Here is a 12,753-nt window from a genome sequence, read left to right on the forward strand (position 1 = left end):
TTAATTTTAGCAAAAAAAAAAAAAAGTCTCTGTTTTGAATGTGTGGGATCACCAGAAATTTGTGATGTTAAAACCGTGCCACGAGCCAAAAAAGATTGGGAACCACTGATCTAACACGTCTGAACTTTTGGGCCGTCATGATTCACTTTGACTTCTGAGATGTGCGAACAGCCTTTTAGTCATGTTCTACTTCCTCAGTGACTTGATTAGTATTAACAACTGAGAAGTGTCCCAGCTTCCCATCTCTGATCTCACCTGTCTCGACTCCATGATGTCAACACCACTATCCTTCTTGATGATGTCAGCGGGTCATTCCTGTCAGGTTGAGTAACACTCGCCCGGCTTCTCTGGTGAGCGTGTGTTTTTAGATGCAGCATGTGTGAGAGATGGATTTAGGTGTCTGTAGCAGTCACCCTCATTGCTAACTGATTTACTATGCCTGACATGCTGTAGGCCAGAGCCGTAGAACACTGTCCTTGTGTTTGTGTGTGTGTGCGTGTGTGTGTGAGCTTTATATAGCCACAGTTAGCCAGGAAGAAGGAATGCCCTGGATGCCACTGACCATATTTGAACAGTGTGTCTGCTACACTGACTGCAGATCTTACACACACTCAAACACTCACATCCTCTTCATATTCCTGCTCTTATGTGTGTGTGTGATCTTCTTGTGTGCTGTAGTTACACTGGACCACCACTACCAGGCAATGTAATACCTCGTCTAGTAGTGACAGTGGGGCTTTGCCTTCAACTTACTGAGTCACAGGGAACAAACTTCTCTCTCTCTTTCCAGCACTTTCTAGTTTCTTCTCTCTGACAGTCTGTTCCGCTGACTGACAACATCCATTCCGACCCTGTGGAGGAAACTACTCCGCCTCTGTGTATTTCTTAGTCTTCATTAGCTCTGTCCTGATCTGTGGTTGTATATACTGTTTTTTTTGGAGGGGAGCAGTGGTGGAGGTTGACCGAGTGTGCTTTTTTGGAGTGTGTATGTGTGTGTGTGTGTGTGTTTGTGAGTCAGTATGCCATGTCGTCCCCTGGCTCGTCGTTTGTGCAGATAAAGCATGAGGACCTGCTCTTCTATGAAAACTGTGGAGGAGGAAGTTTTGGGAGCGTCTACAGAGCCCTCTGGATATCCCAGGACAAGGAAGTGGCTGTGAAGAAGCTTTTGAAAATTGACAAAGAGGTAGGTGTGAGACGCACAACTACACAACAAGAGCAATCATTCAGCTCTGCAGCACACAGCAAGTTAACTTTAACAGCTACAGACTCATTTGGGGCAAGTGTCAACACAAATTAGTTTCCAATAATTCCACAGATTGAATACCCTAAATACCAAAACCCCACCTTCCCCCTCCCCCTGTTGTCTGCTGAACATGTGTTTATCTTAAACATACCTCTTCTTGTCCCCCTCCTCCTCCCCTCTTTGTGGATGGAGCAGTTTATTTATGCCAACACTCTCCTGTTCCTCCTATTGTACATTAGGGCGAGGTGTGTGGTCACTTTGGCTTCATGCATCGCAGTGAGAACCATGCTACTCCATGAGAATGACCCCACTGCTAATCCAAACATTATTTCCTTCCATGTCATTAATACTGGAGTGGTAGAGGTTCACAACCCAGTGTCAGGAAATGGCTATAAGTTAGATTGATCTGTGGGAGAATGAGGCATGGCCTTGGTGCAGCTTTACAAAATGCATTTTAAATATGCAATGGGTAGGACACTTGCAGACCTCCACTGAGACCACCTTCTACTGGTTCCTCAATATTGTTAACCCTTTCATGCATAAATCAATTTTTTTTTTTTTTTGTGAGTGTTTTTATTCCTCCTAAGGCATGAAAAATACACTGCGATTGAATTTTTTTAAGAACCGATTTTTCATAGAATTGCAAAAATTTCCACTCACCTGGACACCATGTGTGAAATTTTTGAAGCAAAGAAACATGTATTTACTGATATACTGTGTCAAAACTATGAAAAAAATGTTTTAAAATGCTGCTAATCTGATGTTTTGTCACATTTTAACATACTCTAATATTAGTTATTACTCACTTTATGGAGAAAATATGCAAAAAAACAAAACAAAAACAAAAACAAAAACAACAACTTTTTGTTTAAAAAAACCCCAAAAAACCTGTTAATTACAGTCTCATAACAATAACAAGGAATTGATTTACACTCAAACCTGTTCCTGCAGATCAAGTTTATCAACAACAGCAAAGTTACAGCAATGGTATGAATTGCAGTGTATGGGATGATGCATTTAAGTGTCCACTATGTTGACTGATATGGAACTAAAACAACAAAATCCATGAATACACAAGAGAACAGCTGTAGAATAAATGTCCACTGTAGTGACCAGTGTGCACGAAAGGGTTAACCACAAATGTTTTCCTCCATTTTGTGAGTTGGTGTCATTTAATAGTGTAACTGACTGTTACCATGGTAACATAGGGCTTAGCTGTAATCATCACTTGGTGCCATGTGTTTTGTTGATTTTGGTGAGTCCATGAAATGGTGTATGGAGTGCTCATTTATTTATTTATTTGTTATTATTATTATTATTATTATTATTATTATTATTATTATTATTATTATTATTATTATTATTATTTACATGTTGCCTGTAAAAACAGTAATCTAGGGATTCTACTGGCCCAGTCCACTCAGACTGGTCAACTCCACCTGTCGAACAATGACCCACATGACCCCAGTGATGACCCAGGGCTCTGTAGGGATCATAAAATATCGAAGAAACGCTAAAATTAGAACACACCCCTTACTGCAGGATACATTTTTAGCATTTTGAATTAAATGACCAACTATAAAAGGCCTTTTTAAAAACCTTCTAGATGATGTTTGCCACAGTTGGCCAGATATTGTCATATATCCCATTTGTAATGCAAGGCATGTATGAAAACAATCAAACATTAGATTTAATGGACTAAATCTAGCTGACAATATATGAAACCCTTTTTGGGCATGTAAATGGAACTATTGTGCTTTTCTTCTGACTAAGATTGTTATGATTCTTGATATTTGTATTATTATGTATGTTTTGTTTTAAATTTCATTGCATGTTCGGAATAAATCACTAAATCACAAAAAAAAAAAAAAAAAAAAAAAAAAAGGTTAAAAATTAGCCTGGGTCTCTCTAATGTGAAAGAAACGGCAGAACAGTTCCAGACTTAGTCTCTAATATCTGCTCCATAAACAAAGGGATTTCCTCTGGTCCATGCTTTACCTTTCCACTAAATTTGAAGACCTTTAGTTTTTCCATTATCCCGCTGATGGACAAACAAATATTAGTGATCACATGACCTCATAGTGCAGGTAAAGATAATTCACATGTAAGCGCTCAAACACAAACTAACCAGCTCCAGATCCAACCGAATGTGATTTGTTGTTTACGTTTTGTCTCTCACACTCACTTTCTCACATGCACACACAAATACACACAGGGTGGGCAGACATGCATAAAATAGTGCGTACAGTTCATGTGTAAATACAAACTGATGGATTATGAGAGGAGTGAATCTCAGCATGTCTTTTGTGAATCTTTGCGACTGTGAATGTGAAATGGAGCCAGTTGAGAACAGTGATGTTTACACTATTCATTGATGTTTACACATACAGATGCACTCACATGGAAAACTGCATGTGCAAACTGCAAATGCACGGTAGGCTAGTGCACACATGAACGCCTCGTGTTAAAGAAATGACATATTGAGAAAATGCCACGGGGTTAAGTTGATTTCTTATGTGATTTCAAGCAATTGATGGTTAGTTTTGTTGCTTAGTAACAGCTACATATTCCACATATACAGAGGGGATGACCTATATGTCAGTTCAGATTAATGGCATGTTTGTCACAAGGGTGTGGAGGGTCTTTGTTTGTAGACTCAACCTGTGGTATGAAAGACCTTCAAAGCTCGCTTCATGCCTCCTGTGAGGAAACTGCATAACAGCTTACACCAGTGGTTCCAACCTTTTTTGGCTCGTGACCCCATTTTAAAATCACAAATTTCTGCTGACCCCAGACATTCAAAACAGAAACATTTTTTTTGCTACAATTAATTTGTTTTTGATCATGTAATAGTTGGCTGTACTATGTTGCAAATTAGGGATGTAACAATTACTGGTATAACGATAAACTGCGGTCAAATTTCAGATGGTTAGTATTACCGTTTAAATTCTAATTATCATGATAACTGTGTTTGATTACCGCACTTTTAGGGGAAAAAAACCTATGTAAAGATCTGCTTTTATGTCAAATAGTTGAGCATAGTTTTAATTGATTACAATTTTAATTTTATATACCTAGTATTTGGAACTAATATTCACTTTTTAAGTCTTTGAAAAGGTTCGTTAAGCATCTTTGTGTTAGTTATGCAATAAATTATATAAATTTTTCAAATCGGATTTTATATTTTTTTGTGTTTGGCCTTTTGTGTTGATATAGTAGGTTAAAGTAAAAAAAATAATAGGCAGATGATATAGATGAAGTTGTGCTGAAAAAAAGATACCAAACATGGGTATAATAAACATTTTTGTATATAAAGGCAAAATCAAAAGTACTGAAAAATGGGCAAAATAGGCTCAGACCACTAAGGGTTAATATTTGAATGTTTCTGCAACCGAAGGTACATTGTGCCAATTATTTTATTTCATTTTTTTTTTTTTTTTTTTTTTTTTAAATACAACTTGTTTAAATTGTTTCAGTGTGTGTATCAGTACTTTTTGAACATTTTGAGCAAAATTTCAATAATACCACGATAATAATGGTAACCGTGATAATTTTGGTCACAATAACCGTGATATGAAATTTTCATATCATTACATCCTTATTGCAAATGAATGTTAATTTTAGACAACATTTAGTCATATAATTTATATTATTATGGACAGAGGCAGAAAAGCCAGGTGTAGATTACTGCACAAAGTGAGAATTTTATTTTCCTCAGTCAGGATATGTACAGTCAGTCCAGCTTGGATTTACAAGGCTGACAATTAATACTGAACAAACAAGAACTCAAACTATGAATTATGAAAGAGCTGCAGCATCTGAAACTGACCACAATGAACATTTGAAAGATAAACAGAACCACAGTGCTTCAGTTTCAGCTTCAGAGTTTGTCATGTCTTTTATGGATTGTGATTGTCTCTATCAGCTCACCATGTAGTTTTTATTAGTACAGTGTGGGGTCGGGACCCCATGTGGGGTCGCCTGGAATTCAAATGGGGTCGCCTGAAATTAGTAGTAATTGATAAAAAAAAAATTAAAAATTAAAATTAAAAATTAAAAAAACTTACTAATAAAGAATATATGGTGAGTTGACAGAGACAATCCCAATACATAAAAGACATGACAAACTGAAGCTGAAACTGAAGCACTGTGGTACTGTTTATCTGTCAAATGTTCATTGTGGTCAGTTTCAGATGCTGCAGCTCTTTCATAATTCATAGTTTGAGTTCTTGTTTGTTCAGTATTAATTGTCAGCCTTGTAAATCCAAGCTGGACTGACTGTACATATCCTGACCAAGAAAAATAAAATTCTCACTTTGTGCAGTAATCTACACCTGGCTTTTCTGCCTCCATCCAGAATAATATACATTATATAGCAGGGTGACAAACTCATTTTAGTTCAGGGGCCACATCCAGCTAAATTTGATCTGCAGTGGGCCGGACCAGTAAAATAATAACATAATAATATATAAACAATGTCAACTCCGAACTTTTCTCTATTTTTAAGAGCGAAAAAAGTAAATTTACATTATGAAAAGGTTTACATCTACAAACTATCCTTTCAAAAGATGTGAATAACATGAACAAACTGAAAAAATAAATGTAATTTTAACGATATTCTGCTTCAGTTTATCATTTTACATATGTACATTATAACTTACAGATCACAGTAAATCAACAAATACACAAAAAATTTAAAATAACAGACAGAATCTTGTTAAAATTGTACTACTTCTCTTACAGCATTTCAGGTTGTTCATATTTACTCAGGTTATTCACATTTTTTTGGCGAAATTATTCTTTGTTTTAGTGGAAATACATGAAAATATTTACATTTACAAAGAGAAAAATTTGGAGTTGTCATTATTTATATGTTGTTACGATAGTATTTAACTGGTCCTGCCCACTTGAGATTGAATTGGTCTGAATGTGGAACCTGAACTAAAATGATTGTTAATTTCTTAGTGTAATTTTTGCATTTCACAGATTCATCCCAAAGGCCAGACTGGACCCTTTGGCGGGCCGGATTTGGCCCCTGGGCCACATGTTTGACACCCGTGTTATATAGCCTAAATGTTGTCTAAAATAAAAGTCTTTTTGCAATGTAGTATAGCAAACTATTATCAAATTAGGATAAAAAAAACGAATAAATTTTAGCAAAAAAAAAAAAAAGTCTGTTTTGAATGTCTTCGGTCATCAGAAATGTGTGATGTTAAAATGGGGTCACAAGCCAAAAAAGGTTGGGAACCACTGTATTAGTAAGTTTTTATTTTTATCAATTACTAGAAATTTCAGACGACCCCATTTGAATTCCAGGCGACCCTATGTGGGGTCCCAACCCCAAGGTTGAAAAACCCTGACTTTCACATTAAAGGTCCATCAGGAATTATTTACATTTCCCATCCATCACATCATTTATACGACATATTCTTTACATTGTCAGTTTACATTTTGTTTTTGCAAGAAATGTTTTACAGTGTCAAGCATCAGCAACTACTAAAAGGGTATTTCCGTTTCTGTTCCTCTCCGTCTCTGTTTCTTTCTTTGTCTTGTCGTTCAGGCTGAAATTCTCAGTGTCCTGAGTCATAAGAACATCATTCAGTTTTATGGAGCTGTGTTGGAATCTCCCAACTATGGCATTGTCACAGGTCAGATCCCATGTGCATGAGTGTGTGTGTGTGTGTGTGTGTGTGTGAGTCTTTTCAGATGAAGAATGTAAAAGCTCAACATGATTGTGGAAGTGCTTCATTCAGATAAAGGTTATTTATATGTTTTCAGTCTTCTATCTTTCCATCTTTGGCATTACAGATTAATACTATAAGTATTATTAAGTTAAATTGAGGTCAAAGATGAAAGTAAACCATACTGTAGCTCAAATAAAAGTACCCAAGTGTGTGTATATCAGTTTTATTAGTGTGTATTCGATCCAGGACGTGTCATTTACAGACACGTTAGTACATTCTCCTATGGCCAACAAGTGTTTATGTGTGTGTTTTGAAATATCGCTGTATAGTTTTGAGCGCTGTCTCTAGTTGTGTTTCCTGGCAGGACATTCGTAACCGAGACCGACATGTTTGGATGTGGTTGTAATCCTGGATGGGGTCATACAGTTAAGATAAAGCACCGACTCGCAGCTATAGACTTATCCAACAACAATTCCTGCTGTAGCCGAGTGTGTCCGAGTCGACACTTACTAAAAATAAAAAAAGTACAGTAGTCATAATGAGAGGAAGAGCACATTCACGATCTTAGACTTTGGTTTTAGTCCTGGAATAAATAGCTCATAGACTTTTTTTTTTTCTTGCACTTTGTGATTGTGTTGTGACAAGTGACTGGTCTATCACTCTGAAATGTCAGACGCGGCAGAGATGACTGAGGTTATAATTTACTCAGACAGTTTCAGTTACACAGTGACGTGCAAATGCTGTGATGCATTAATGTTGGCTTCACATGCAAAGAAAAATACGACTTAAATATAAGGAAAAAAGTAGGGTAACGCTTTATAATAAGTACACACTACGAAGCATTAGTTAAGCATTAATAAATACTGAATTCATCATTTATAAAGCAGATTTCTGACATGAATACTCATTAGTATATGGTTTATAAGCACAGTTATAAATGTTTTAAAGAGTTAATTTATGTGTTTCATAATATTGACACTTCTGAGGTTTAGAATTATATTGAATTATGACACTGACAGATTTTCTGACTTTATTTTTTTTATAATGAAAAATATTATATTTTGTAATTAAAAATTTTATTTACTTAGTACTTTTTGTATTTAGTATTTGAAACCACTATGATCTGCTGTTGGTGTTTTTGAGTTTTTTTGAGCCATATTTACTCTTGTGAGAAGATGCAATAAATACACTGGTCAACAACAAATTTATTGTTTAAGTTTTTTGAGCTGATTTAGGATCATTTTGGTGTGCTGAATCCAAAAATCACATTAATTTTGCTCAATCGGGTCAACTTTCTGAACTATGCTACATATTGGGTTTTGAACATTTTTGCTTACATTTATGGGCATTTTCACATCATATGATACAAAATTCTTTCATATTTCTTGCAATAAACAAGTTCTGAAGATTTTACTTCGGCCAATTTATGATTAATGTTTTTTTTTAATATTACAGGTGATTGAAACAGCTTCGACTAGAAGATCTTGCAAAAATAAGCCTGACGTATTCTGCTACATCTGCGCTTAATACACCATTGTACCTAACAGGAATCCTGTTAGAAAATGATTTTTTTTTTCTCTTAAAACCTATTTTGGGTGAGAACTATATAAAAAAAATCTACTGATAAAGTCACAAAAATGTAATCAATTATGTGAGAAGATCAAATTTCTCAAAATCAAATTAGCAAAAAAAAAAAAACCTGACCTGATTGAGAAAAAACAGATGTCATTTTTGGATTTAGCGGTGCAAAATGGTCCTAATTCAGTTGAAAAAACCTAGACAACTTGCAAAAAACATTTTTTTGTAACCCAGTGATTTTAATGCAGTTTGTTTGATAATCCCATGTGCTGTCTTTGCTTTGTTAGAATAACTGAAACTTTTGTGAGTCTTTAGGCATTGCCAACCTTTAAATCTCATTTGTAAATGCTTTATATGTCATAGATAGTCCACACTTTAGATGAACTCATGTCATATACTTAATTAATGAGTACTAAGTGCTTTATAACTACCTGAAATCATGAATTCCTGTATTAATAACTGTTTATAGGACATCTATTGGAAAATAAATGTGTGAGTTAGTATAAAATATCTACTAACATATTCACTAACCATTAGTACATGTCTGAATACTGTATGCGTGAGCATAAACGTGTGTCATTACTGGTTTGTAAGTGATGCAATACTAAATTTTAAATGCTGAATCCATCATTTATAAAGTATGAAAATAAATAATAATAATAAAATAAATAATAAAATACAATCATTAAGCACATTGTAGATGAGCTTATTGATGATGAGTAAAACCTTTATAAATATGCTTATAAACCATATACTAGTAAGTATTCATGACAGAAATCTTCTTTATAAATGATGAATTCAGTATTTGTTAATCCATAACTAATGTTCTTATTAATGATGAGTAAAACATTTATAACTGTGCTTATAAACCATATACTAATGAGTATTCATGTCAGAAATCTGATTTATAAATGATGAATTCAGTATTTATTAATGCTTAACTAATGCTTCATAGTGTGTACTTATTATAAAGTGTTACCAAAATTGGTTCTACTGTGAATGTTCTATTAAATTGGAAATGTTATGTTAAGTCCAAAACGGGATTTTTAAAAGTGCATTTTGTTTTTCTTTCATCATAACTGTTGCATCTTTGTGTGTTTATGCATATTTGTCGTCTTTTACAGAATATGCGAGTGGGGGGTCGCTCTATGAGTACCTTTCCAGCGAGCAGAGTGAGGAGATGGACATGGAGCAGATTATGACATGGGCCATACAGATAGCCAAAGGTAGTAATGACAAAAAAAATAGTATAAAGATTGAATTAAACTCTGATATAGTGAAAGTTAGAAGTCACCAGTGTCTTTCATACTCTCACACAAGGTTATAATAATTTTGGATTTTTCATTATAGTTTAGTTTTATTTAGCTTTGACTTTTTTTTCTCTAATTCACTTAGTTGTAATTAGTTTTTAGAGCAGGTTTGCTAGTTTTTATTAGTTTTCGTTATTTTCTAAATGCTTAGTTTTAGTTTAGTTTCAGTTTTTTTTTATATCTTTTCTCTTCTTCATCGTCCTATTCAAATAAATCCCAGACAGGACTCTGCTGCTTTCTCCCAGCTTTAGTCTCCATGTTTCCAGGTAGAGTGGGGACCAAAAGACGACTAAACGACAAGTGATAAGAAGTGACAGACCGTTAAATATCATATGGTGCCAGCAGATAAAATTGCTTGAGGGAAATAGATCGATTTTATATCAATCCGACTTTGACAAAGACGAAAACTAAGGGAATTTTATCCAGAATTTTTATCTGTTTTAGTTAGTTTTGTAAACACACAATGCAGTTTTATGTAGTTAGTTTTTATTTATTTCAGTTGACAAAAATGTTTTTACAATTCTAGTTTTCATCATTTCGTTAGTTTTCGTTAACGATAATGACCGTGCTCTCACATTCATATCACAGTGAATCAGTGTTAGCAGTTCAACAAGGTTTTTGACTCCAACTTTTGTTTGCTTTTTGCCTTTTTGCTCCTATATGCAAACTGCAAAGCACTTTATGCACTTTTGACATTTCTCTTTGTGTAAGAAATAAGGGTTTTCAGTACCTCAGATGTTGATATTTTAATTAACTCATTGCTGATTTCGTTTGAGATTTTGTTTGAAGTTGATTGAAGTTCATTTATGTAAAGAAGAAGAGGAAGAAAACAAAACAAACCTCTAACATTGTTGTTAATTATAATTCAAAGTCACTCAACACAATCTTCAGATGAGTTGGAACAATCTCTATGTATACAGTAGCAGAAAAAATTATTAGACCACCCGTTGTTTTTTTCAATTTCTTGTTCATTTTAATGCCTGGTACAACTAAAGGTACATTTGTTTGGAGAAATATAATGATAACAACAAAAATAGCTCATAATAGTTTAATTTCAGAGCTGATATCTAGCCATTTTCCATGTTTTCTTGATAATAACCAAAATCACTTCAGTTCTTAAATCACTAGCTATTGCGTTGTACCGACAAAAACAGTGCTTTTAGGCATTCCATGTTTTCTTTTCTGTCTGTTTTAGTCACGTGATACAAACAGGAGTTAGCACTTTATTGCATAACCATTGTTTTTGATGACTTTCATGGTCTAATAATTTTTTCCGTGACTGTATAATGACTATGTTTTTATGTCAAAACATTCCTAATATATGTTGGGTTTAGCGCCATGTTCTATGTAACAGTCATGTTAAAAACATATTAACCCTTTCATGCATGAATTATAAGAACATTAATAAATTTTTTTTCTTTATTCCTCTTTGGGCATTAAAAAAACAAAGCGATTATTATTATTATTTTTTTTTTATGAAGCTATTTTTCATGGAGTTGCAAAAATGTCCACCAAACTGGACATTATGTGTTTAACCCTTTCATGCATACTGGTCACTACAGTGGACACTTATTCTACAGCTGTTCTCTTGTATATTCATAGGTTGTTTTTTTGTTTTTTTTTAACACACATCTTTATTAAAGTTTTAAGACATTACATATAATTTCTGACATGAATTGGTAACATTGTGTAGATCTCTCCTGAGTGTAATAGTTATAGTTTTCACGCAATTATCAATAAATGCATGTTTCTTCGCTTCAAAAATTAAATGCATGGTGTTCAGCTGAGTGGACATTTTTGCAACTTCATGAAAAATAGGTTCCTAGGAATTTTTTTTTATTATTATTACTATTTTTTTTTTTTTTTTTTACTTTTTTTTATTTATTAAGAAAATTTTCAATCACATTGTTTTTTTTCATGCCTAAAGAGGAATAAAAACACCCAGGAAAAAAATCTTATCTTGATTAAAGTTCTCATAATTCGTGCATGAAAGAGTTAATTTCTGAAGCAAAGAAACATGTATTTACTGACGTACTGTGTGAAAACTATGAAACAAAAACATTAAATGCTGCTAATTTGATGTTTTGTCACATTTTAACATACGCTACAAACAAAAAGTTATGGATATTTTACATTTTTGTGCTTTTTTTTTCAGTTGGAATTCTTGCACAACGCTTTTTACTTTTTTTTTGTGTGAATTAAATTGAAACACATTTTTTTTTTAAATGACCAGACAGTTTTATTTACAAATTGCAAAAATGACCAAAAAAATGACCAAAAAAAAAAAATCCTAAACTTTTTGTTTGTAGTGTACTCTAATACTAATCATTACTCACTTCATGGACATAATATGCCAAAAAAAACCCAACTTTTGTTGTTAATTACAGTCTAATAACAAGGAACTGATTTACACTTGAACATGTTAGATTGGGTTTATCAAGAACAGCAAAGTTACAATAATGTTTTCAAGGTCAGTGTTTGGGATGGTGCATAAGCGTCCACTGTGTTGTCTGATATGAAACCAAAACAACAAAATCCATGAATATACAAGAGAACAGCTGTAGAATAACTGTCCACTGTAGTGACCAGTATGCATGAAAGGGTTAAATACCTAAAATTAACTAAGCCTATATTTTATTTTTGTTGCCCCCTAAAATATTAATGATGAAAAATGATCCTCAGTATGTTGTTATTAACCCTTCATTTCCTTGCAGGCATGCATTACCTCCATGCAGAAGCTCCAGTTAAAGTCATTCACAGAGACCTCAAGTCACGAAATGGTAACAACACAAACTTATCATTTGCTGAATATTGTTCCTGAAGTGTTGGTGCATGTATCTATAGGGAGGTTTGATGATGTGGTATAATTACATATATGTATTTTGTGTTGTTTAGAATATTGAGCTGCTTATTTGGTGGCAACAATAGAATATACTGA

At 33.9% G+C, this 12,753-nt stretch overlaps 1 protein-coding gene across 1 annotated transcript in view; it reads left to right on the forward strand.

Moving 5' to 3' along the window:
- The first annotated feature begins 912 nt into the window (after positions 1–912).
- Positions 913–12,753, forward strand: part of map3k20b (mitogen-activated protein kinase kinase kinase 20b) — a 32,423-nt gene continuing 20,582 nt past the window's right edge. Inside the window, exons 1-4 of the mRNA XM_030160582.1 lie at positions 913–1,183; positions 6,804–6,891; positions 9,630–9,731; positions 12,530–12,595. Of these exons, the coding sequence (XP_030016442.1) occupies positions 1,025–1,183; positions 6,804–6,891; positions 9,630–9,731; positions 12,530–12,595 (415 nt within the window). The 5' untranslated portion in view covers positions 913–1,024. The remainder of the gene's footprint in view (positions 1,184–6,803; positions 6,892–9,629; positions 9,732–12,529; positions 12,596–12,753) is intronic.

This window comes from Sphaeramia orbicularis, chromosome 17, assembly GCF_902148855.1.
Source record: "Sphaeramia orbicularis chromosome 17, fSphaOr1.1, whole genome shotgun sequence".
NCBI classification, from domain to species: domain Eukaryota; kingdom Metazoa; phylum Chordata; class Actinopteri; order Kurtiformes; family Apogonidae; genus Sphaeramia; species Sphaeramia orbicularis.